Raw genomic sequence first — 25,755 nt, 5'->3', positions numbered from 1 at the left:
TTGTATCATGATACCATATAATTTTGTTAGAAAATTATGCTTCTCAAAATCAACACTTGATTCAGCTTTTGTTCTAATATTTAACACATCACCGACCAACTAAATTTTGTTAAATGTAAGGCAAATCAATTTTAATAATTTTCTTACATTTTTAAAAGATAATGTCTCAACCAAATGTTTTCACTTTTTTCCTCCCTATTTTTAAAAGATTCGATTTAAGTGGGTTTGGGGGATACCAATTTTCTGAAGAAAATTGGGGGCCTCTGTAAATCTTTGATTCATCTCCCTACTTAGCAGGCATATGCACTGAGGACAGGGTCTTAGACCACTTGAGTATCCTCTAGACAGTTCACCAAGCAAAGAACTGAGCAGATAGTGTGAACTCACGTGTTCAATAAATGTGACAATGAATGACCTACTGACTGACTGGCTCACATGTAGATGCTGCCACTGAAGAATGACACTTTATCCATTATCAATCCCTGCCCCCAAATCAGCTGGCATTTGTTCTCAAAACTGTTCATAGAAGGCCTATTACAAACTTTCTGCTAAAGCTCTTTCAAAGGCAGGATACATTTAAAACCAATTCAAGCATGTAAAGTCGTTTCAGGAAATAAGCCCCATGTCCCAAGGGCTCAGCTGAGCAGGGTGACTTTTCAGAACAGGTGTGCCACTTCACTGAGCAGGAATTTGGAAATGTCAAACATTAGAAATACTTCAGAAACTCCAACTCAACCTGCCTGAGAGTCGTACTTCTGGGCATGTATCAATAAATGCCTTGCAGAGGTGGGCATTTGAGAAAACCTCTCCACCCTGATTCAAAATTAGTTACAATAAATCAGCATGGTAGGTTCTTAAACAGACCACACCTTTTTTATTTGGCTTTTCCTGTTTCAATTTTACTTCTCATAAGAAACTGTTTAAAGTAGTTATTCAAAAAAGTTCCCATCTATATTACATGATAACTGTCCATAACAGGATTGGATGCTTTAACATCCCTGAATTTCAGTCTCTTTCATTTTATCTTGCATCTCCAATTGCAAGAGGAAGAACTGGGCTGTTCTTGTCTTAATCAGTTACTTCTATCCCTTTGAAAATTAAAAACCAACACTACGGGCTTGACTGCAAGTACCCTTTAAATTTGGCCTCTTTCCGTGGACACCAGGCATTCTGAAGCCCATCAGTCTGTTCCAGGGCAAAGGCAAACAATACTTTCCATTACAAAAACTTGCATCCAGGAAAAAAAAAAAAAAACAGGCACTCTGCAGCATACATAGCATAGCTGCCAGAGAAAAGTTTACTAGCTTTAGCCAATTGGAGGCTGTGGCCCTGGGCCAAATTAGCATGTTTTTCTCCGCCTCTAGATGAAGTCAGGAGTGAAATATGACATTGAACTTATTCTTAAAAAGGAAGAGGCACAGGAAAGAAAAGCTAAACCTGCAGGAAAGTGTCCTGTGCCAAGGAGAACGCGATTAGGAAGCTGTGTGCATGCCTCTGAACCCTGAGTGGTTCTCAGTTCTGTATCCTTCGCCTCCCACTGGGTGGAGTAGGTCTTTTAAGAGCAGCTGGAATGCGGTTCCCCTCATCAGTGTAGCCAGTTGTTGACTGTCTGAACCTCTGCCAGTCCTAGAGAGCGGTGCTCCGAGCTCAAACCCGAGGGCGAGCTGGTTCTTCTCACCACCAGTCCTTCTCACCGGGGCCAGAGGAAAGTGCCCACCTGTGCAGGAGCCATGGGGGAGGACGCTGTACAAGCTGAAAAGTTCCAGCACCCAGGTCCCAACATGCGGCCGGAGAAGCCGGCCAGCTCCAGTCCGGTGCCGTCCTCCACGCCGAGCCCCAGCCTGCATCTGGGGAGCCCGGAGGAAGCCATCCGGGACAACTCGCAGGTGAACGCTGTCACGGTGCTCACGCTCCTGGACAAACTGGTGAACATGCTAGACGCCGTGCAGGAGAACCAGCATAAGATGGAGCAGCGGCAGATCAGCCTGGAGGGCTCGGTGAAGGGTATCCAGAACGACCTCACCAAGCTCTCCAAGTACCAGGCCTCCACCAGCAACACGGTGAGCAAGCTGCTGGAGAAGTCGCGCAAGGTTAGCGCGCACACGCGTGCGGTCAAGGAGCGTATGGAGAGGCAGAGTGCGCAGGTGAAGCGTCTGGAAAACAACCACGCCCAGCTCCTCCGGCGCAACCACTTCAAAGTGCTCATCTTCCAGGTCAGTGCCCCTGCTCTCCTCCCACCCAGCTGGGCCTCCTCAGCATCCAAGAACTCAGTCTGCCTGGCTCTCCCAGCCATTTGTACATCTGTCCTGCCTGTCAGAGATCACACACACACACAAGGCATTGTCCTCTCTGCCTGTGAAATCTGCACACGGAGGGTGGGAATTTCCCGGATAACTGCAGCCTAAACCCAAGGCCGGTGCCTCATGAGTTAGCAGGGTGGAGTCATTTGTCAAGAGCAAGTGGATGCACTCCGTACAGGCTGGGAAGGTGAGGAGGTGCAAGCACCCTAGTCGAATTCACTTGTCTCTGCATTGTGAACGTGGGGCTCTGACTGCAGCTGTTAGTTGGACAGGGCAAATTAATTCAGCGGCTGTTTATTAACTCTTTGTGGAAATGAGGGGGTCATGTAAGTTGTTTTTTTTAAGCAACAAGTCAAATTTATAACTTTTTTAAAGCATCCCTTTGTCCAAAGGTCACCAGTGTTTGGGGAACTAAGTATTGATGACTGATTCCATGAGAAATGAACTAGCCTCTTCCTATTAAGACTTTTGGACAAAATAATCTTGTTGCACTCTTTTCTAGCAAATGATGCGCTAAAACTATAGAGCATAACTCTACACACATGCTAGATATGCTTGTCATTACTCAGAGAGACCATAACTGTAAAGTAAAATAGTTACAAAGAATATTTTCTTCTTCAAATGGTTGCCTTGAAATAAAAAGGCCACTTAATTTTTTTAATGCCTCAATAATGCAATTAATGTAGCAAAAGGCTATTTGGGGACAGGGAGGTTGCCTGGGGCTGTTGTTCCGCCAAGTAGTGGGCATTTGTCAATCCAAGGGCAGCCCTGCCTAATGCTGGAAGCCCTTCCGCCCGGTGGAACCCAGCCAGTGCAGAGCCCAGGAAGCAACTGCCATCCCTGCCCCAGGGCTGTCTAGTTGTGACCATGTGAATAGGAGAGGATTTCAAAGCCATGGAGGGGCGAGGCTATAACCAACTGTTTGATTGTGAAAGGCACACAAGAAGAGCCTTCATCTCCCCAAAGAGATTTAGAAACTGGAATTTAAACCGAGGGAGCCTTCTTTTTCTAAATGAATCTGCTCTGCCAAGTCAGAACCTAAGCCCCCTTCCTCCATAAAAGGAAAGAAAGACTCATCTCGCTGCTTTTTTGTCCTCCCCAAACTACGCTTGATGTTATAAAGCTTCAGGCAGCTGATGTCCTCCTATACCTTGCAGGCTTTTGCGGTCCGGAAATTTTTTAGCTTTTAATGCAAATGAAATAGCTTTTCATGCACCAGATGAACTGAAGAGAGATATGGTAACTGCCTTTCCCAAGTCAAACAAGATCCCTATATTATTAGCCTGAAAGATATTATAAATCTCAACTCTCAAGGCATTTCTAAATTAAATACTGATCTCCAAACAAAACCAAACATGTACACACCTGTTTAAATCTGAATCATCAAAGGAAATTTCCCTCCTTCCAGTATGAATCAGAGAGATTATCTCTTGTCCTATCCCTCAGTGAAGGAGGAAAAACAAGAAATTATTTATCTAGTAGAGGAAATCACAATATGCTGGGATCAGTTTTTGTTTTGTTTTGCCACGGATGTTCTGCGGGTGCTGGAGGGAGGGATGGGGGAAGATAAGTAACTAAAAATTTCAAGGGAACTGTAAATATAACATTTGGAAAAAAAAACAACTATCGGAAACTTAAAAACATGTCCTGCTGGTGAAGCCCTGCCATGGTCTTTTTGTCACAGTGGATTGATAGGTGTAAAATTGCCACCAGAAATTATAGGATTTCTCCATAGAGTGAGGATGAGGTGAAACAGGCTCAAGACCATTGTAGAGGCTACAAGAATCCAAAGGAGTGTGTTCAGCTCCATTCAGAGCCTCTTAGCAGACAGCCCCCAAGGACTTTTTTTTTTTTTTTTTACTTTACAATACTGTATTGGTTTTGCCATATATCAACATGAATCTGCCACGGGTGTACATGAGTTCCCAATCCTGAACCCCCCTCCCACCTCCCTCCCCATACCATCTCTCTGGGTCATCCCAGTGCACCAGCCCCAAGCATCCTGTATCCTGCATCGAACCTAGACTGGCAATTCATTTCTTACATGATATTACACATGTTTCAATGCCATTCTCCCAAAGCATCCCACCTTCTCCCTCTCCCACAGAGTCCAAAAGTCAGTTCTATACATCTGTGTCTCTTTCGCTGTCTTGCATACAGTGTTATCGTTACCATCTTTTAAAATTCCATGTATATGTGTTAGTATACTGTATTGGTGTTTTTTTTCTGGCTTACTTCACTCTGTATAATCGGATCCAGTTTCATCCACCTCATTAGAACTGATTCAAATGTATTCTTTTTAATGGCTGAGTAATTCTCCATTGTATATATGTACCACAGCTTATAAAAGCAAAAATAAACAAATGGGATCTAATTAAAATTAAAACCTTCTGCACAACAAAGGAAACTATAAGCAAGGTGAAAAGACAGCCTTCAGAATGGGAGAAAATAATAGCAAATGAAGCAACTGACAAACAACTAATCTCAAAAATATACAAGCAACTCATGAAGCTCAATTCCAGAAAAATAAACGACCCAATCAAAAAATGGGCCAAAGAACTAAATAGACATCTCTCCAAAGAAAATATACAGATGGCTAACAAACACATGAAAAGATGCTCAACATCACTCATTATCAGAAAAATGCAAATCAAGACCACAATGAGGTACCATTTCACACCAGTCAGAATGGCTGCAATCCAAAAGTCTACAAGCAATAAATGCTGGAGAGGGTGTGGAGAAAAGGGAACCCTCTTACACTATTGGTGGGAATGCAAACTAGTACAGCCACTATGGAGAACAGTGTGGCGATTCCTTGGGCATACACACTGAGGAAACCAGAATGGAAAGAGACACATGTACCCCAATGTTCATTGCAGCACTGTTTATAATAGCCAGGACATGGAAGCAACCTAGAGGTCCATCAGCAGATGAATGGATAAGAAAGCTGTGGTACATATACACAAAGAGTATTACACAGCCATTAAAAAGAGTACATTTGAATCAGTTCTAATGAGGTGGATGAAACTGGAGCCTATTATACAGAATGAAGCAAGCCAGAAAGAAAAACACCAATACAGTATACTAACGCATATATATGGAATTTAGAAAGATGGTGATGATAACCCTGTATGCAAGACAGCGAAAGAGACACAGAAGTATAGAACAGTCTTTTGGACTCTGTGGGAGAGGGCGAGGGTGGGATGATTTGGGAGAATGGCATTGAAACATGTATAATATCATCTATGAAATGAATCGCCAGTCCAGGTTCGATGCATGATACTGGATGCTTGGGGCTGGTGCACTGAGACAACCCAGAGGGATGGTATGGGGAGGGAGGAGGGAGCAGGGTTCAGGATGGGGAACTCCACAGTGTTTACCTGTGGCGGATTCATGTTGATGTGTTGCAAAACCAGTATTGTAAAGTAATTAACCTCCAATTAAAATAAATAAACTTATTTTTAAAAAATAAATTAAAAAATATTAAAAAATAAAATTGACTGCAGTGACTAGAAAAAAAATAAAGTAGGGGGTTTTAGAGTAGTAAATTATTATATATATTTCAGTTCTTATATTACTATATTCATTATGCCAATGGATATAAGTTGTGTTATAGAGTGGTCCAGTATAGGGGTTGAAAAAAGATACATTTTGTCGTACAGACACTGTTTCAAATCCTAGTTTCACTGCTGGTCAATTATGTGCTCTTATGCACATTTTCTGGAGAAGGCAATGGCACCCCACTCCAGTACTCTTGCCTGGAAAATCCCATGGACGGAGGAGCCTGGTAGGCTGCAGTCCATGGGGTCGCAAAGAGTTGGACACGACTGAGTGACTTCACTTTGACTTTTCATTTTCATGCATTGGAGAAGGAAATGGCAACCCACTCCAGTATTTTTGCCTAGAGAATCCCAGGGATGAGGGAGCCTGGTGGGCTGCTGTCTAGGGGGTTGCACAGAGTCAGACACAACTAAAGCGACTTAGCAGCAGCAGCAGCAGCAGCATGCACATTTTCTAGCTTTTCCCTCATCTATACATCTTATTAATATTTGAATATATTAATAAGAGCAAAAGTATTTTGAGCTCTTAATAAGCCCTGCAGAATCTGCTAAGCATCTTTCTGTCATTTATCTCAGTTGCCCCAATTTACAGATGAGGATGCTGAGATTCAGAGATGCTTACATCTTGTCTGAAGTTATTTAGTAAGCAGTGATGAAGCTGGAATTTAACCTCATGTTTAATTGATTCCAAAATATGTGCTCTTAAATATTAATGTTTCTTCCCACATCTCTTTCTCATAGGGTGAAAAATAAGTGGATTAACATATTCAAAATGGTTAGTGACTGTCATGGTGTAAGAGCTCAAAGAATAGAAGCTCTTCCTGGGTGGATCTGAAATACATTTTCATGGAGAGGTGGCTATATTGTGCTGGTTAGAAATATGGCTTTTTAGTAAGAAACTGATCCCACCCTACCTAGGATCTGCAAACAGCTATGCTTTTGCTTTTTTATGTGCTATTTATTAAAAGCTACACACACACACACACATTCATTTACTCACTCCCACTCCTTGCCATACATTGTATAACAACTGCCTTGGTGAAATCAGTTACCACCAGAGCAAAAGAAAGCAAAATCCTTGAAGAGCACAGGCCTCTGCCCAGAGGGCCTACTCTAAATACACTCTTGTAGTAGCCACATAGTCCTCACTGTGCTGGGGCATAGGGTAGATACTTTCTAGACCTGAAGAGTGAGGAGGGCAGAGACTGTACCAGGCACCACTTCAGGTCTTGAAGGTGTTTGTCACTTTTGGTCTACTTGACCCCTATGCTAGACTTTCCCTTATTAAATCCATTGCTTTTCTGGTTTCAGACAAAAAAAAATTAATGTAAAAGTAAGAGTGAGGGAAAAAAATCTGTCATCTGACCAGAACACATTCAGTCTTGTAGTGTTTAGAAGATTATGTTTCCAGTTTGTGAAGTCCTGTTATGTTGTCTAAAATCTGTTGGTGCCTTTTGGTTGGTTGGTTTGTTGATCTACTAGATACTTATATATTAGCATTTTTTTTTAATTCTGAAATTTTTCCTATTTAAAAAGTCATTTAAGTCTGTGCTGAACTTACAACATTGTTGTAGCTGTTAAGCCTCTCATGCATTAGCAATTACTTCAAATTATAACCAGTAGAATCTAAAACTGGAGAAAATTCATCTCCTTTTGAGCAATAAAATAAATTGTAAAATCCCTGTTAAATTTAGCAGCTTCCCTTTTTATATTTTTTAAAAATAACAGGTTAAGATCTATGTTTGAATTCAAAATACTGTGACAGAAGCTGGTATAAATGAAATAAGACTCACTGGGGTTGCTGATCATAAAGCAAATGGTAAAGACTAATAAGGCTAATACTTTGCTTGTAAGTGCATAGGTATCTTTTACTAAAAATAAAATCTGTACAGAAAATCAGTGTATTTACAGTTAAGAGGAAATTTTCTCTGTTGATTGAAGAGACTAGAATTTCACAGTAACTGGCCCTGAGGGTGTGATACTCACTTAAGGCCTCTTAAAGTTCTAGTAATGATTATTTGAAAAAGCAGTCTGGGAATGATTTCAAATCCAGGGAACAAAATGAGAGTACTCATGAACAGTTTACACTTTCATCCACATAAAATTGTGAAACTGGGTGAAAAGAGTAAAAGTTAGATATTTACTATGAGTATATTCATGGAGAACCAAGACTAAAAATGTGTTCAAATATTCATCATTTGGGTTCCTTTGATAAGAACAGAATTTTAGAAAGGTGCTAAAATTATAACATCTTCAGACTATTTTAACTGACTTTTTTATAGACTATACTTCATCCAAAGCCACTGTTCTGAAAGCCGTTAATTTATTACAGACTCAGAAGCAATGAACATATAGGTAATCAAAGCCACATTTATATGACAACTCACTATGTTTATATCACATTGATTAATATTCCAATAAGAGGATTTTGGTTTTGATATGCTAATTATCCAGTGACCTTTAGTTGAAGAGATAAACAAAACACTAGTTTTTATGTTATAATTTACACTTACTGAATGCCAGCATTGTCTCAGGCATTTTAAACAAATAACTGATTATTGTTAGTATTTCTTCAAAAAGATCATTACTTCTCTCATATATTAAAAGTCTAGATTCTCAGATGCAAGGCTTCCAAGTAAATGTTGCCCCCTCTGTTGTTTTGTAATCTGTATCTGTTTGAACAAATAATAAATGTTCTCCAATGCAACTCAGGTCCTACAGTTTTGATTCTTGAATGAAAAAAAAAAAAAGTTTGGCATTTGTACCTGTGAGATCACTTTTGCAATGTGTGAACAAGTTTTTTATGAGACTTAAGTTAATATCACAGAATCAAGTATTTCAGAGCTAGAAAGTGAAGTCGCTCAGTCATGTTCAACACTTTGCAACCCTATGGACTGTAGCCCACCAGACTTCTCCATACATGGAATTTTCTAGGCAAGAGTACTGCAGTGGGTTGCCATTTCCTTCTCCAGGGGATTTTCCCAACCCAGGGATCGAACCCAGGTCTCCCACATTGTGGGCAGACATTTGACCATCTGAGCCACCAGCACCTCAATAATCATTTAGTTTAACCTCATTTTATATCAAAGGAGCAGAGGCCCTCAGAAACAAAGTGACTAGCAAGGTTTCATTTGATTAATAATATAAATTATAATTGAATTATGAAATGAGTGAAAACAAACACTATAATCTCACTATGGCAAAGTTCATGTTTACCAGGTTTTCTACAAGAGCTTTTAAATAATTCAGTGTGGTTTGTTTTTTGTTTTGTGGGTTTTTGTGTACAACAAAAAACACCTAACTAGTGTGATCTTAAAAAAGAATTGAACCCTTGATAACACTGAAAAATAATGAAACTTTTAAATCCTCAAGAATGTGAAAGACTGCTCAGGGATTATAACTAATGCATTTTATTCTTATGACTTGCTGATTCCACTGACAGCTGCCTTAGGGGTGCAGTTCTAATCAATGGCTTTATCCACTTGGCAATCTATACCTCCAGAAACACAAATCGGAGAAAACCATCAATGTGTAAAAGAGACCTATAAATCAGAATGTCAGGTGGGCATAGTTCCATTTTAATAACTAGTATTTAGAGATTATTGGATAAAACATTCCATGGACACAAATTTATGGTCCTCATATCCCTCCAGGATGCCACCACATCCCTGTGGGAATGTAACCACCTTTGTTGTTTCCTAACAATGAAAAAGATGTTAGTGACAGGAGAGCAAACTGCCTATTCAAGCTTTTAAATGACTTACTGTAGGCTTCCTTTTCTAACACTAGTCATAGAATCTTCTCCTTTAATGTTGTGTGTGTCTATTTTTTATGTGCAAAGAGACTTTGCTTCCATGAGCATCAGTGCAAGAAATGCCCAGCATGTTTTCCAGGTTCTCTGTGTTGATATCTACATACAAGATGGAGACTATTAGTTAACAAGAATTAATATGAACAGCAAACAAGAGAAACTGCAAGGAAAAATACCACTTCTCAAGAGTTCTTTTCACTCCTTTTCTCTTTCGCGGTATAAGCATGAAAACATATTCAAATAATATTAATATTCATATATGTTAGAAGTGTACTGAATGATGGCCCATTCCAGCATGCCTCTCTGGAGAATTCCATACACGGAGGAACCTGGTGGGCTACAGTCCATGGGGTCACAAAGGGTCGAACATAACTGTGCGACTAACGCTTTTCACTTTAGCAAAGGTCCTGTAAAAGGTCAGAACCAGGAGCAGCTGCATCAGTGGGGCTACATACCTTTTTGCAAAAAAATCTGCAAGGCAAACAGTCAACTGCTACTGGGGGCCTCTACTAGGAAGAACTACCCATGGAAGCCACACAACCCATAAGGGATTCTTAATGCCATGTTCAGAAGTCACAAACCCTAAGTGAATATATAGGTAACTAGCATAGTTAATGGAGAAGGAAATGGCAACCCACTCCAGTGTTCTTGCCTGGAGAATCCCAGGGACAGCAGAGCCTGGTGGGCTGCCATCTCTGGGGTCGTACAGAGTCGGACACGACTGAAGCGACTTAGCAGCAGCAGCATAGTTAAACATTGACAGAATTGAGGATGATATTTGATCCTCTCTCTTGAAAGAGCCATCAATCTTAGAATATATAAGAGAACATAGATTAAAAACATTACAGCAGGAGTCTGAAGGCAGAAGTATCACCTCACCCATAGGCAGGTGAAATATCACGTGTTCCCATGAGGTATGTATGTTAGGGACTAAACAAGGACAGGTGAGCAGGTAAGACTGGACACCTGGGGAACAATGCAGTTACAGAGGAGCCACTGTCTGTAGTTCAAGTTGAATTTCCACCACTCTAACAGTTACTTGATAGTCAAATGCATCTATGTATTTTATTAAAGAATAGAGATTTTGAAGAGTGTTAGCATTCTTCAGCTTCTAAACAAACATAATGAAAGTGTAAGACCTAATATACTTAGATGTTCACAAATTCCTGTGTGAAAGGAAAGGACTGACCTTCAGAACAGAACTAGAAGTCATAAAATAAACACTGTCCAGTAGACGGAACACAAAATACCGCTTGAGTAATTAAGATGACAGCAGAAGCATAGCAGTTGGCCAAGAAGACATATCTCACTTGTTTCCAGTTGTATAAAGACACATCCAACTCATTCTGGATTATGTCTGTATCTGCTAGGTTTACTTTCATAGTTGGCATCAAAGAGTTTTTGTATAATTTTCCCCAGCATTGTATGAAAGAATTCAATTGGGTTTCCCACCTTCCCTCAACTGCCCTCATGCATGCAGTGTGATCTACCAACAGATGACTTCTGATTCGCCTGATAATGGACTTTTCCCAAACTGTCCTCAAAGGACGCAAAATAAGTGAGACAAAAGTCTAAGACTCAACAGTTAACTGTGCTTTTTTGACCATAAAATTTATACTGTATTAAAAATGAAATATTATTAGTTTAAGTCTTTTAGAAGTACAATTAATTTGCCCATCTTTTATGGAGGTTGAGGAAAGGGAAGTTATCAGAGAAATATTTTGATTATCCTGAGATTATACTACACAAAATGTACTCCTTATCTAGTAACCAAGGCTTATTTTTACAGTTTTCCACCTGACTTTCTGCCTTCTTCACTAAGGACTTTCATAATTGTGTCCATCTCTTTGTGACCCCATGGACTGTAGCCTACCAGGTTCCACCATTCATGGGATTTTCCAGGCAAGAGTACTGGAGTGGGGTGCCATTTCCTTCTCCAGGAGATCTTCCCAACCCAGGGATTGAACCCGGGTCTCTGGTAGGCATTGTAGGCAGACGCTTTACCGTGTGAGCCACCAGGGAAGATCATACTCTATTAAAAATTAAACATTATTAGTTTAAGTCTTTTAGAAGTACAATTAATTTGTCCATCTTTTATGGAGGTTGAAGAAAGGGAAGTTATTAGAGAAATCTTTTGATTATCCTGAGATTATACTACACAAAATGTGCTTCTTATCTAGTAACCAAGGCTTATTTTTACAGTTTTCCACCTGACTTTCTGCCTTCTTCACTAAGGACTTTTAATAACATTTCACTGAGCTCTTGGTTTCTTCCTTTCCTGCAAGTAACTCCTGTCAAACCTTCCCAACCCTCTTGTCAAATCCCAGAAGTAATTTTGCTTCTGGACTAAGTATCAGAGCCCTAGTTATTTCTGTACTCTGCTACTCATCCACTGAGAATAAAATCCTTCCTTAAAAATGAGAACCATCAAGCCCCATAGGCCTGGTTCTTCTCTTTTCCCAGTGGCAGCAGCAGTCAGCAAACATCCTTCCAGACACAGAGCTAAGTCCATTGTTTCATAGTGTCCGACAGAGGGGCAAGCTCCACTCCAGCCATCCTCGTGCCCTCTTAGGAAGCCTCCTCACCCAACACACACTCATTCAACAGATAGCTGCTAGCTGTCAGGCACTACTCCAGTCACTGAGGCATAACAGTGAACAAGAGACAAAAGTTCCCACCCTCTCGGGGAATACACATCAACGAGAAAGAGACAAATTGAGACTTGTAACATGGCAGAGTTGCTCTCTGTAAAGGTCCATGTTATAAACGACTCATGGGAATCCCGAGCACCTTTCAGTTTTTTACTTTATTATACTGTGTTTCTGACACATTCTGTGATATTCAACATGGGAGAGTGTGGGGAAAGCTCTGGGGAACAGAGTTTGTGATTTCTTCATTCTACCGAGGAGTCTCTTCAACCAGCCCCGCTTTCTGCTCTATCCAAAACTTTGTTTCTAACCAACGCGTGGAAAGGACTCTGTTATGAGTATGTGTGTGTAAAGTGGAGACACGGGGCTGTATCTTTTCAGAGAGTAATGAAATTATACTACTTGGTGGTTAATAAGGAGAGGGATTTTTTATTTTCCCTAGATTAAAACATAGTTCACTTAGTCTTTGTAGGGAGAAATTAAAGGTATACACCCATAGAACATATCTGTGATCATAACCCCAGTTTTATTGACTTTTCCATCAATCAAAATTGCCAAATGGGAAGGAAAGCTCTTAACATTAACATAAACTGGCTCAGAGGGTAAAGTGTCTGCCTGCAATGCAGGAGACCTGGGTTCGATCCCTGAGTCAGGAAGATCCCCTGGAGAAGGAAATGGCAACCCACTCCAGCATTCTTGCCTGGAGAATCCCATGGACAGAGGAGCCTGGTGGGCTACAGTCCACAGGGTTGCAAAGAGTCGGACACGACTGAGCGACTTCACTTTCACTTTCACTTTGCAAGAAGTTTAGCTCCCACATAGACTTATAAATTCACTAAACCAGTTATTTTTCAAACTGAAAGTGTACTGGACAGTCCACAATATAACCAGGTAACACTGAGACTCGGCTTGCAAACCCGGCTGGCAGTGGGCTCTGGAGCCTGGCCCACCTCAGCATTCTTGCAGAACCCCTCACACACTTGGGAATGCAGTCTGAAAGCTGCTAATCTAGGGCAAATCCTCTTGCTCACATTTGAAAGAAACTGAGACCCAAGGAGATTAAGTTATTTGCTGAAGGCCTCCCAGCCACTGTACAGTAGAGCAAGGATTGAGACTCAGGCCTCCTGCCACAAGTTCTGCCCACAGTGCCATTTCTCCCAGTGAAAATGTGAAGGCACCTTGCTGGCTGGCTCTCATTGTCCTATATTTAGAGAAAACTATAAAAATCAAAGGGCTTCCTCTGCTGTATGACAGCCTTCCAAGGCTGTCTGAAATCTCTTTGCTTTGCAATGCTGGAAAACCATCTCCCTTGCACTTTGGAGGCAAGTTTTCAGGCTCTGCTCCCTGCGACCTAATGAGAGGCAGATCCTTGTACACCTAGAAGCTGGAAAAAGAGGTGTGCTGGGAATAAGGGGAGGGGAACAGATTCCTGAGTTTTTCTGTTCACTCTAGGTGGGCTGAAGTATTCTTGCCCAAGGAAGTCCTACTTAACAGATAGGCTTGATAAGCTATACCCACCAGCATGTGTCCCCCCGATGACTCCAGAAATGGCCATAGTATATCACCTCTCATTATAATGCTGACAGAAGATGTTCTAAACCACAGAGCTTCATGAGTTGGGTCCCCAGAAAGGCTGTACCTTCCTTCCTTGACTCCAAATTTATGCCATTAGAAAAATTATGCCTGCTTAGTTGCTTCAGTTGTGTCTGACCTTGCAACACTATGGACTGTAGCCTGCCAGGCTCCTCTGTCCTTGGGATTCTCCAGGCAAGAATACTGGAGTGGGTTGCCTTGCCCTCCTCCAGGGGATCTTCCCCACCCAGGGATTGAACCCACATCTCTTATGTCTCCTGCATCAGCAAGCTGATTCTTTACCTCTAGTGCCATCTGGGAAGCCCCATTAGAAAAATTAGTGTGCATTTTAAAACAGATACAAAGGTTGACTATACCTTTTCTTTTGATTTCTAACTGGGGATAGAACCTGGTGTCTAAAACAAATGTTGGTGTCTAACATTTGAGGAAAAGATAGGGGCAGTGGCGAGAACTGGGAAGTCCTCACTTTTATCTTCTAATTTGACCTCCAGGCTCTTTTGCAGTGGGTTTTGGCAGGAATAGAGCCTGAGGGTAGGAGAGAGGCCCTTCTGAGTTCACAGTAACTTACTTTAGCTCCTTTATCTAGGCAGCTTCCTGGTCTATCTGCACCACAGCCCACTTCCCTCCCTGCCTGTCACTGATAGAGCCCTTGCCAGATGCCCTCATAATATTCCCAACAGGCAACCCTTGGCCTTACCCAGCCTGAGGCCAAATGACTTGATCAGTTTAGAATGAACCTTCATAATCTAGAAAGCTAAAGCCGCAGACATTGGGTTTCTGTCATGCCAAAAACACATAACACAGAAATTACAGCAGTTCAGTACTATTTGTGACATGTGTTATTAACATGAAATCTACACTGCCCATCTTTTCAGGAAGAAAATGAGATCCCTGCCAGTGTGTTTGTGAAAGAGCCAGTTCCCAGCCCAGGGGAAGGGAAGGAAGGGGAGCACGCTGATGAAAACAAGTCCCTGGAGGAAACTCTGCACACAGTGGACCTCTCGTCCGATGATGAATTGCCCCATGACGAGGAGGCCCTGGAAGACAGCGCAGAAGAGAAGATGGAAGAGAGCAGGGCAGAGAGAATAAAAAGATCCAGTCTCCGGAAAGTGGATAGCCTCAAAAAGGCATTTTCTCGCCAGAACATTGAGAAGAAGATGAACAAGCTGGGGACAAAGATCGTATCTGTAGAGAGGAGAGAGAAGATTAAGAAATCTCTCACTTCCAATCACCAGAAAATATCCTCAGGGAAAAGCTCCCCCTTCAAGGTCTCTCCTCTCACTTTTGGGCGAAAGAAAATCCGAGAGGGAGAAAGCCCAGCAGAGAATGAGACCAAATCAGAAGACATGCCCAGCAGTGAGATGGCCAATGACTACGAGGAGAGCTCATTTGCAGAGGGTCTTTCCGAAGCGTCCCTCACCAGTGCCCTGGTGGAAGGGAAGAGCACGGAGGGGGATGCTGGGACGGCGGCCTCAAGAGGGAGTGACTCAGCCATGGACAGCAACGTCGACTTAACTATTGTGGAAGATGAAGAAGAGGAGTCAGTGGTCCTGGAACAGGCACAGCAGGTGCGCTACGCAGGAGACTATGTGCTAGCCTCCCACGAGGCAGAGCGATCAGAGGAGGAGCCAGTGCAGCCAGCTGTGCTCCAGGTGGACCAGACTGCTTAAATGCACAGCCCTCTGTGAACCAGCTTGTGCTTTCAGCTAGGTGGGTGACCAGAGCCTAGAAGCAAACTCCTGCACATCTCCAGCACTCCCCGCTCACACCATGTTACTGTCTAGGCAGTCATCACTTGCTCCACAATAGGCACGCACACCATGACCAAGATTTATTATGAAGGCAGCCTGTCAGGGTCTATGCTTCTAATGTACCCTTAACTTCCATTTCTGTAGTCCTCAAGACTGCCCAGAAGAAGAAATGGAGTAGTCATAAAACACTGATCAATGCGGCTAAGTCAGAATCACCAGAGGCTATGTAAGACACTAATTATGAAATATGATTCATTTTTTTGTCATTTCATGAGCTTGCTGAACAGTGCATCAATAATATATTGAATTTCCACAGAACTCTGTGAATCTATATTCTTCAAGTGTGTGATTATATAATATACATATGTATTTAAGCTAAAGAGATAACTATATTTCAGAAAGAAAACACTTTTCTTTCTGAAAAAAGTTAGAAGAGCAAGTTCAGTTGGATATTCACATAGTAGAAACCACTGTTTATTGAAAATGAGGGTGAAATGAAATTGAAAGACATTCAGCTAATGAAGTAAGATATGTAGAAAAGCCAGGACTATTAGAAAAAACTAAAGAGAAGTTGGAAAATAGGGAAATAGGAAACAAAGAATGCCAAAGAGAATGAAGACAGAGAGAAAAAAGCATGTGCTCAGAAGTAAAATATTTACAATACTAGTTCAAGTATTTCACTCCTTATATAACAATACTAAAGAAACTCATATATATTGGAATAGTATGTTATATCTTCACAATATTTTTATTTTCTAATATTTTCAAATAATGTAAAAAACATTTTACTATGTTAAAGGTGCATTTTTCCTTCATAAAAGACACTACAAGTACCTCTCTAAGGAAATTCAAAAGAATGTCTCTTTAACATTGGAATGAACATTAATCTTCAAACAATACATACTGCTTTTCTTAGGGAGTTGAATCATACTATTCTTTATTGTTTTCCAAATTTGAAATAATCCTTGCACTCCAAATGTAATGTAAGTTTATAAGCTGTTAGAATCAACAAGTTGGGAAGAGAAAGATTCTAGTTTTCCTTTTTTTGTACATAACAGTAATTTCATTCCAGGTCATATTTTATTTATATATTTTCACAGAATATTAATATGTTTCTTAACTTCTTAAAGTATGCTAGTGTTTATGTGTATGTGCACATTTACTCAGACAGGGTAGTTATTACTATTGCCTAACATTATACTAAAATATTGCTTTTTTTAAAATTACAGAATGGTAATGTTTTAAGAAGACTATTACAGTTTAAAGACAGTTATATCAGAGAGCAGATTTCCTACCTTAAGTATATACCACTCACTATTAGTAATCTTATAAATATAGATAATCTGAAACAGTGTTAACAAACTGTGCTTTGCCTTATAAAAGGAAGAGTATTAACAAATGTACTAATGGCATAACTGATACAGCTATGTCCTTATTTTGCAATAATGTACCCCATATGTTATACTGTTGAACTAACAATGACTGTTGAAGAAGGCTAAATAAAACAAAAAATAAAAAGCATACAACAATGTCAGTTTCTTGGTGGAACAATTTTAAAACAAGCAGAAAGAACTGATTATTAACCTCTCTTCAAAATGTAGGCCATAATGTTGGTTGTTTCAGTCTTGATTTCATCTATTAACTCTGCTTTCTTTCTCCCCTGATCTCATTTAGAAATCCAAGACTCATTCTTCAAGTTTAACTTTCTTGACATCACCTTGCCAGCTCTGGAGAGCATCTGAATTTATTGTAGCAGCTGATGAATTTGATAGTTCTATTTGCATTTTTATTATTTTGTACCAGCACTTATAATACCTCAAATAGCCCTGCAAACATGAATGTGTTGAACTGTATGTCTTGAACTGTACATTCAGTTTATTCACAGAGATACACCTTTGCTTTCTGCAATGCCATTCAGCTGGTTGAAGACTTAATTTCACTCAGGGTCCTAAACATGCCTGTTTAACCTTTACCAGTTGCTGTTACTTCTTGCAGCTAAGGAACTGGGAGATCCAGAGCTAATGCAATATTTACATTTCCTTTTCAAAAATGCTTATGTCACTTGTTCCTAGAAACTATCTGCATGTCAGTGAAAAACTGCACTCAGGTATCTTTTTGGATTTGACTGACAGACATTTATTCTGTATTCCTCATTTGACGCATTAAAATCCTGATCAATAAAACAGAGAATCAGGAGAGATGAATGTCAGAAAATACATACTGCAGCGATTAGAGAGAGTGCCAATTATGGGAATTCTTGAATTATTTGCATACTGGTGGGGCTTCGAAGTACCCAAATTAGTTATGTCTTCTTCACACCCATGCAATTACCCATTCCTAACATTGTGCCCAGAGCTCAAGAACTGGATTGGTTTTCCCCCAAGGATCAGTTATATATTAATTAGCACTTAGATCCATAGCTTAGAAATATAATTTAAGAATAAGAAGTGTCTATTACATGGATCCAGGCACTCTGTCTATCAGATCTAAGAGAAAAATGCAAAAAGGCAAAATGATTGTTTGAGGAAGCCTTACAAATAGCTGAGAAAAGAAGAGAAGCTGAAGGCAAAGGAGAAAAGGAAAAATATACCCATTAGAATGCAGAATTACAAAGAAAGGCAAGGAGAGATAAGAAAGCCTTCCTCAGTGATCAGTACAAAGAAATAGAGGAAAAAAAATAGAATGGAAAAGACTAGAGATCTCCTCAAGAAAATTAGAGATACCAAGGGAACATTTCATGCAAAGATGTGCACAATAAAGAACAGAAATGGTATAGACCTAACAGAAGCAGAAGATATTAAGAAGAGGTGGCAAGAATACAGAGAAGAACTAACTATACAAAAAAGATCTACTTGGCCTAGATAACCACAATGATGTAATCACTCACCTAAAGTCAGACATCCTGGAATGCAGAGTCAAGCGGGCCGTAGGAAGCATCACTATGAACAAAGCTAGTGTAGGTGATGGAATTCCAGTTGAGCTATTTCAAATCCTAAAAGATGATGCTGTCAAAGTGCTGCACTCAATATGCCAACAAATGGAAAACTCAGCAGTGGCCACAGGACTGGAAAGGGTCAGTTTTCATTCCAATTCCAAAGAAAGGAAAAGCCAAAGAATGTTCAAACTACCACACAATTGCACTCATCTCACATGCTAGCAAAGTAGTACTCAAAATTCTCCAAGCCAGGCTTCAACAGTACGTGAACCAAGAACTTCCAGATGTTCAAGCTAGATTTAGAAAAGGCACAGGAACCAGAGATCAAATTGCCAACACCTGTTGGATCATCGAAAAAGCAAGAGAGTTCCAGAAAAACATCAACTTCTGCTTTATTGACTATGTCAAAGCTTTTGACTGTGTAGATCACAATAAACTGTGGAAAATTATTTAAGAGATGGAAATACCAGACCACCTTACCTACTTCCCGAGAAATCTGTATGCAGGTCAAGAAGCAACAGTTAGAACTGGACCTGGAACAACAGACTGGTCCCAAACTGGGAAATGGAGTACGTCAAGGCTGTATATTGTCACCCTGTTTATTTAACTTATATGCAGAGAACATCATGCAAAATGCCAGGCTGGATGAAGCACAAGCTGGAATCAAGATTGCGGGAGAAATATCAATAACCTCAGATATGCAGATAACACCACCCTTATGGCAAAAAGTGAAGAGGAACTGAAGAGCCTCTTGATGAAAGTGAAAGAGCAGAATGAAGAAGCTGGCTTAAAACTCAACATTCAAAAAACGAAGATAATGGCATCCATTCTCATCACTTCATGGCAAAAAGATAGGGAAACAATGGAAACAGTGAGAGACTTTATTTTCTTGAGCTCCAAAATCACTGCAGATGGTGACTGCAACCATGAAATTAAAAGACACATACACCTTGGAAGAAAGTGAAAGTCAAGTCGCTCAGTCATGTCCAACTCTTTGCGACCCCATGGACTGTAGCCTACCAGGCTCCTCTGTCCATGGGCTTTTCCAGGCAATAGTACTGGAGTGGGTTGCCATTTCCTTCTGCACGGGATCTTTCCAACCCAGGGATTAAACCCAGGTCTCCCACATTGTAGACAGACGCTTTACCATCTGAGCCACCAGGGAAGCTATGACCAAATGACATATGGTCATTTAATATGACAGCATATTAAAAAGCAGAGACATTACTTTGCCAGCAAAGGTCCATATAGTCAAAGCTATGGTTTTTCCAGTAGTCTTGTATGAATGTGATAGTTGGACTATAAAGAAAGCTGAGGGCCAAAGAACTGATGCTTTTGAACTGTGGTGTTGGAGAAGACTCTTGGGAGTCCCTTGGACTGCAAGGAGATCTAACCTGTCCATCCTAAAGGAAATCAGTCCTGAATATTCACTGGAAGGACTGGTGCTGAAGATGAAACTCCAATACTTTGGCTACCTGATTTGAAGAACTGACTCTTGGAAAAGACCCTGATGCTGGGAAAGACTAAAGGCAGGAGGAGAAGGGGACAACAGAGGATGAGATGGTTGGATGGAATCACCAATTCGATGGACATGAGCTTGAGCAAGCTCCGGGAGTTGGTGATGGACAGGGAAGCCTGGTGTGCTGCAGTCCCTGGGGTCGCAAAGAGTCAGACACAACTGAGCAACTGAACTGACACTGATCCTGATTACATGGATCACATCTCACAGAAATACAGCAAAGATGTCATTTTTCCATGAGATCTTATTTTTTAAATATATAGACATATATTTCAACAGGAATATTTTCTTCTCTCCCTTTCCATTTTTGAAACTAGTATAGGTTTGCATTTCTTTTTCTAAATAAAAATAAAAGACTGGCACTAAGGCCAGTTCTATGCAAAATAAAGATTTTTTTTTTTTACATTTATTGTAAGATGAAAGCTCAAAATGTTTCTGCTCTGAGCGATGTTCATGCAGAACAAGGTTTGAGCCTCCTATATTTCAGTTTACTATCAGGAAACTAAAAGCTCCTTTGACATAGCCAAGCTGCTAGTGCAAGTAAAGGTTATAATAAATGTCATTTGGTACATTAGGACACTAATGCCCAGGTCCAGTTAATTCTTGCTCGAAAGTTTGTTTATTGCCCTGCAGCCCAAGTCTAAGTGATTTTATGTTGGAGATTGGGAGTATGAGGAGTTGAGGTACAGGCAGCAATCATTATTAACAGTTCCATAGCAACCACAAGTCTTTTCCTAAAAACCAAGACTCTGACACTGCAAAACAAGTTTTAGATGAAATTGGCATTGGACCTTTGTATAGTGCTTGATCTGGGTATCGAGATAGAGACTTCTGCAGCGAGGACCTCATTTCTAAAGGGAACAGGCAATAAGTCATATTATTAGAGATACATTCTTCTTATTTTTGTTTTAACCATTGCCTTATCCTATAGTATTTGAAACTCTAAAGTTACCTTTAACTCTGCACACAAACTACCCCAATTAAGAAGCTATACCTTTAGCAAAACAGCTTGATATTCATAATGCTTAAAGACTTTCCACTGTAAATCAATTCAATATTTATTGAGCAATATAGCCATTTGTTTTTCCTACTTGGTAAAATTCACAGTGCCCAAAGCATGAAGACACAAGCATAGGGGAGAGGGAACAAACTTTCTGACAGCTTACTTTACACCAGGCTGGGTTAGCCAATGGTCAAGTGTACTGAATACCTACCACATGCTAGACACAAGCACCGTCTCATTTAATTAAATGAATCCTATTAAAAAGGTATTGTTTTTACACCTGAGACTTTTGAAGTTAATCTACTACTCAAACTAGTGGGGAGAGTGAGGGAATTCCAGCATTCTTAACTACTGGAAGTTCTCATTCATCATATTACAGTTTAACTGTTTTTTCTTTTGAAGGCCACAGAGTTCAAAGACTTATCCAAGTTCATGTAACTATTGGGTGTGATAGTCTGTGCTCAACCCCAGTCTGAAATCCATGCTAAACTACCAAAACAGACTCCTAATTATATCACTTACCCAACTGTGCTTAATTATGAATCACTTTATAAGCTCTCTGATGGTATGGTATTAACTTCATTTTATCACCCCTTATACAGCACCACATACAGCTGCACTTCGTAAATGATTTTAATGATTGTCATACTAATGGTAAGAAAAAGCCGTTCATGATTCTCAGAGAGCCACACAGAGACTGTTATTCAGATATGCTGAGGCCACAGAGGGGCTCCTATGCTCCTTGGCATTGTTCATTGTCAGTGGCTGCAGGGTTCACTGTGGGGCACAGTTTAATAAGTGCAAGCTGTCAACAGAGATAGATACTGGAACTGGCTAATTCAAAGATGGGACAAGACGTCTGCCTTAAACTCTTCAAGTTAAAGGAGTCATATTCCTGTGTCGTGCTAGAGAAATCACACTTTATCCTGCCTGGACACATCCTCTCATAGGCTGAAATTATGGGCGAATGGCAAATCAGCATGGGGTGGGGGGAGTGTGGAGGTTTGGGAGTAGTATGAACCCTGATGATACAGAGACCAAGCCTCCGAAGATGATTGCTACAAAATCGTTCAGCTGTCTTCTCAGGGAAAATGGGAGCTACGTCAAGCAGATGCTGGTGCCTCCACTTCTGTGGGCAAGCAGTCAAAGAAAACCCTCTAGGCCAGCCCTCATTCTTCAGATATATGCTGCAGGCAGTGGCATCTTCCCAGGGCTTTGGCCAATGGTCACAGACTCAGATGCCTGAAGAGCTCACACAGGAGTAACATGGCTTGAGGGGGTGTCAAAGCAGTTACAAGTGGGCTCTGACCTCTCTTATGGACAGCCTCATCATTCATGTGCCTGGAGGCAGAGCATTTGCTAATTCCCAGAAAGTGATGGAACAAGAGCCGCCCTGGATTTGTGGTAAGCTGGCACCCACCACCCAACTCCATTTGCCATGTGGGAAGTCAGGCCCAGCACTGCCAAAGCTTCCACTTCTGTTAAGAAGAGCCAAAATTCAGATTTCTTTTTTACATGAAAACCTCCTGGCTTTTTAAATTTCTGGCAATTAGTTTGAATCATCGTACACACTGTTTGAGCCCATTGGAACTCTGTCTGCTGTCTGCATGTAGCCTTGGCAAGACCACCAGTTTCTGACTCCATATCTATAAGTGAGAACTCTTGGGTTCTCCTTCCTCTCCCTGAGGCACATACACGGGAATAGAGAGCTACTGACAGGATTGGATTTGCCTTGAGAAAAAACACAAAATTTTTCTTAGAGAAATAGAAAATGCAAAAATACCCTTGCCAGAACTTGTGAGAAAATTTCTCTTGCCACTAACTGCATCTGTGAAAAGACTGCTGTTAATGCTGTATAATCAATGCCCTGAGGAGACAGTCACCAGTCACAGTGAAAGGTGGTTATGTTCTCTTATGGGAAAGCACCACTTCCTATTATTAGCATCACTACCTACTTGTGGGTTACCTGCAGAGCCCCTGGGTATCAAAAGGATAGGTATTTGGGATAAACTGAGCATATACTGTGACTATCCCATTTTTATGTTCCAATAGAAGAATGTCTCCTCCTATCAATAACCTGGAGGTCCTACAGAAGACAAAAAGCAAGTCTGCACTCTGTTCTGCCATACATCATAGCCAAATGGCCAGCCAATATGCCAGTTCTTCAATTCTTTACTGTTAGTAATGAGGTACTAAAGGAAAACAACACAGCTCAATTTTCTGGATGCTAAATTGAAACTTCAGAGCTCAGAGTTGAGGGGGGAAAAAAAACCCTGATAACCCATTTAGCACAAGGGGCAAGACGTCCTGTGTTAAGGAGAAACTTTATGCTTGCAACCACCTGAAGCTCTATGGATGCACATGGATTATCTGTGTTCTTTAAGGTCCAGTGAGGGTTAACCAGATCCAGAACCCCAAGAACATGCAGAGAAAGGCAGTTTATCCTGGGGAATGTGCCCTTATTTGAAAAATCAAATTTCCTAGGGACTTTACATCAAAAATTTTAAATTCTTTCATAATAAAAGGAAGTCCCCCAGCCACTTCCTTCTCAGAATGAATAAAGAAAAGCAGTATAAATGACAACCCACTACAGCATTCTTGCCTTGAGAATCCTGCAGATGGAGGAGCCTAATAGGCTACAGTCCATGGGGTCGCAAAAAGTCGGAAACAACTGAGCGACTTTCACTTTCACTTTCACGCTTAGCTTTATGGGATTGCCCCCAAAATTAACCAGAGAAATTGGATGTAATTCCATTGTCTCTTTAATTCTCTTTTTTTTCTTTCTAGTATCACTCTTTTTATTGTCAGAGATTGAAAGATCTTTTCCAACTACCTTGTAAGCTAGACATCTCAGATATTAAATAAAAGCAGTTGGGCCTGAATTATCCAATAACCACAGGGAGTTTTTATCCGCAAGAAACATTTTCCCAATAAAAGTACCCATTTTATTAACATTTATTGGGCATCTATATGTGCTGGGTCTGAGGATAAGACTGATAAGAGTCTTTACCATCTAGGAACTTTCTATCTCCTGAGCAAGGGGAAGTGCTGGGAGCCCCCTACACAAAGAGTTTACAGAAGCAAAGCAAGAGGGAACAAAGAATATGCAAGAATAATTCAGCCTTAAGGAAATTGTTATTTGAGAAACAGTCACTCGAGATAGTTAATGGAGATCCTGTAGCTCGGCTGGAATTTCCAGAATGAAGATGAAAGGAATCTAAACAGTGGAAAGTACAGGTAAGCAACTGAGTACACAAGAGTAGAGATTTCTCTGCTCTGAAGTATGAAACAAAATGGTGGAAGGGAGACTCTGAATGGAAGAAAACCTATAGTCTTTGAAACTCAACAACAACAGCAAGCACATTCATTTTATTAATAATTCACAAGTAAGCATGGAGCACACACCACACACCAAGACTTGTGGAGGTGCCGGGTTCACTGGTTCACTGCAGACCAACAGACATACCCTTCCCTCCTACAATCCCAATATGCCCTGGAAAAAACTACTTTTTAATCACTCTCTTGCCAAAAGTTATCAAACTGGTTTTATTTGGGGGCTTTGTTTTGTTTGTTGGATTTTAGGGAATTTTCCTCCCATGGAAACACATTGCTAATTTATGTTATATAATAGCTTTGCTACAGTGAGACAGGAATGAATGAACAAAATATACAATAGAAATCAATGAGAAAATCTGGCTTACTTTAGGTAAAGTAACTTTACATCCCACTATGAAAGAGTATATATTCTCTTTACAATAGAGGTGGGCTTTTTAAATAACACTTCCTAAGATACTTGATTTAATTAAACTTTACTTAATGAATTATTAAGTAGGAGGAAGTGGTCCATAATCCTAATGCCCAGAAATCCCTGCTGTACATGGTGGGTTCTCTGTTCATGGATCACAAGACTAAAATCATAGTGTCTCATCTGGAGGCTCTGAGGAAAATCTGCTTCTAAGCCCATTCTTGTTAGGTGAGTTCGGTCCCCTGCATTCAGCTATAGCATGGAAATCCCCACTTCCTTGCTATCATCCTTGCATTGCTCTCAGCTTTTAGTAGTGGCTCACATTCCTTACCAGGTAGTCCCTTCCATCATCAATCCAGCAATGGCACAATCTTTCTTGTGCTTTGAGTCTCTGACTGCCTCTTCTCGAAGCAGCAAAAGAAACCTCTCGGGCTTTAAAGGTCCTCCTGTGATTAGATCAGGGCCACTGAGATAATCTCTCTTAAAGTAAGAGAGATTCTCCATCTTTGGCTGCAAAGAATATAATCAAATCAAATCAATCAAATCAAATCAGTCAGCAAAAACAAGACCAGGAGCTGACTGTGGCTCAGCTTATGAGCTCCTTATTGCCAAATTCAGACTTAAATTGAAGAAAGTAGGGAAAACCACTGGACCATTCAGGTATGACCTAAATCAAATCCCTTATGATTATACAGTGGAAGTGAGAAATAGATTTAAGGGACTAGATCTGATAGATAGAGTGCCTGATGAACTATGGACTGAGGTTCGTGACATTGTACAGGAGACATGGATCAAGACCATCCCCATGGTAAAGAAATGCAAAAAAGCAAAATGGCTGTCTGAGGAGGCCTTGCAAATAGCTGTGAAAAGAAGAGAAGTAAAAAGCAAAG

The 25,755-nt window shown here is 40.6% G+C and overlaps 1 protein-coding gene across 1 annotated transcript; it reads left to right on the top strand.

The window, feature by feature from the left end:
- Positions 1-1,613: 1,613 nt before the first annotated feature.
- CAVIN2 (caveolae associated protein 2) lies at positions 1,614-17,134 on the top strand. Its single transcript, XM_052635616.1, has 2 exons — positions 1,614-2,213; positions 14,788-17,134. The coding sequence occupies exons 1-2, from the start codon at positions 1,731-1,733 to the stop codon at positions 15,580-15,582; spliced, it is 1,278 nt and encodes a 425-aa protein (XP_052491576.1). The 5' UTR covers positions 1,614-1,730; the 3' UTR covers positions 15,583-17,134.
- Positions 17,135-25,755: the final 8,621 nt, after the last annotated feature.

Source organism: Budorcas taxicolor, chromosome 2 (assembly GCF_023091745.1).
Source record: "Budorcas taxicolor isolate Tak-1 chromosome 2, Takin1.1, whole genome shotgun sequence".
In the NCBI taxonomy this organism is placed as follows: Eukaryota; Metazoa; Chordata; class Mammalia; order Artiodactyla; family Bovidae; genus Budorcas; species Budorcas taxicolor.
The sequence above is the reverse complement of the archived record's forward strand: the minus strand, read 5'-3'. Positions and strand labels throughout refer to the sequence as shown.

Excerpts from the sequence above, each read along its gene's own strand:
- CAVIN2 (XM_052635616.1), top strand. The coding sequence starts at position 1,731 with ATGGGGGAGGACGCTGTACAAGCTGAAAAGTTCCAGCACCCAGGTCCC. Across the intron at positions 2,214-14,787 it reads TCAAAGTGCTCATCTTCCAG|GAAGAAAATGAGATCCCTGC; the intron begins GTCAGTGCCCCT and ends CCATCTTTTCAG.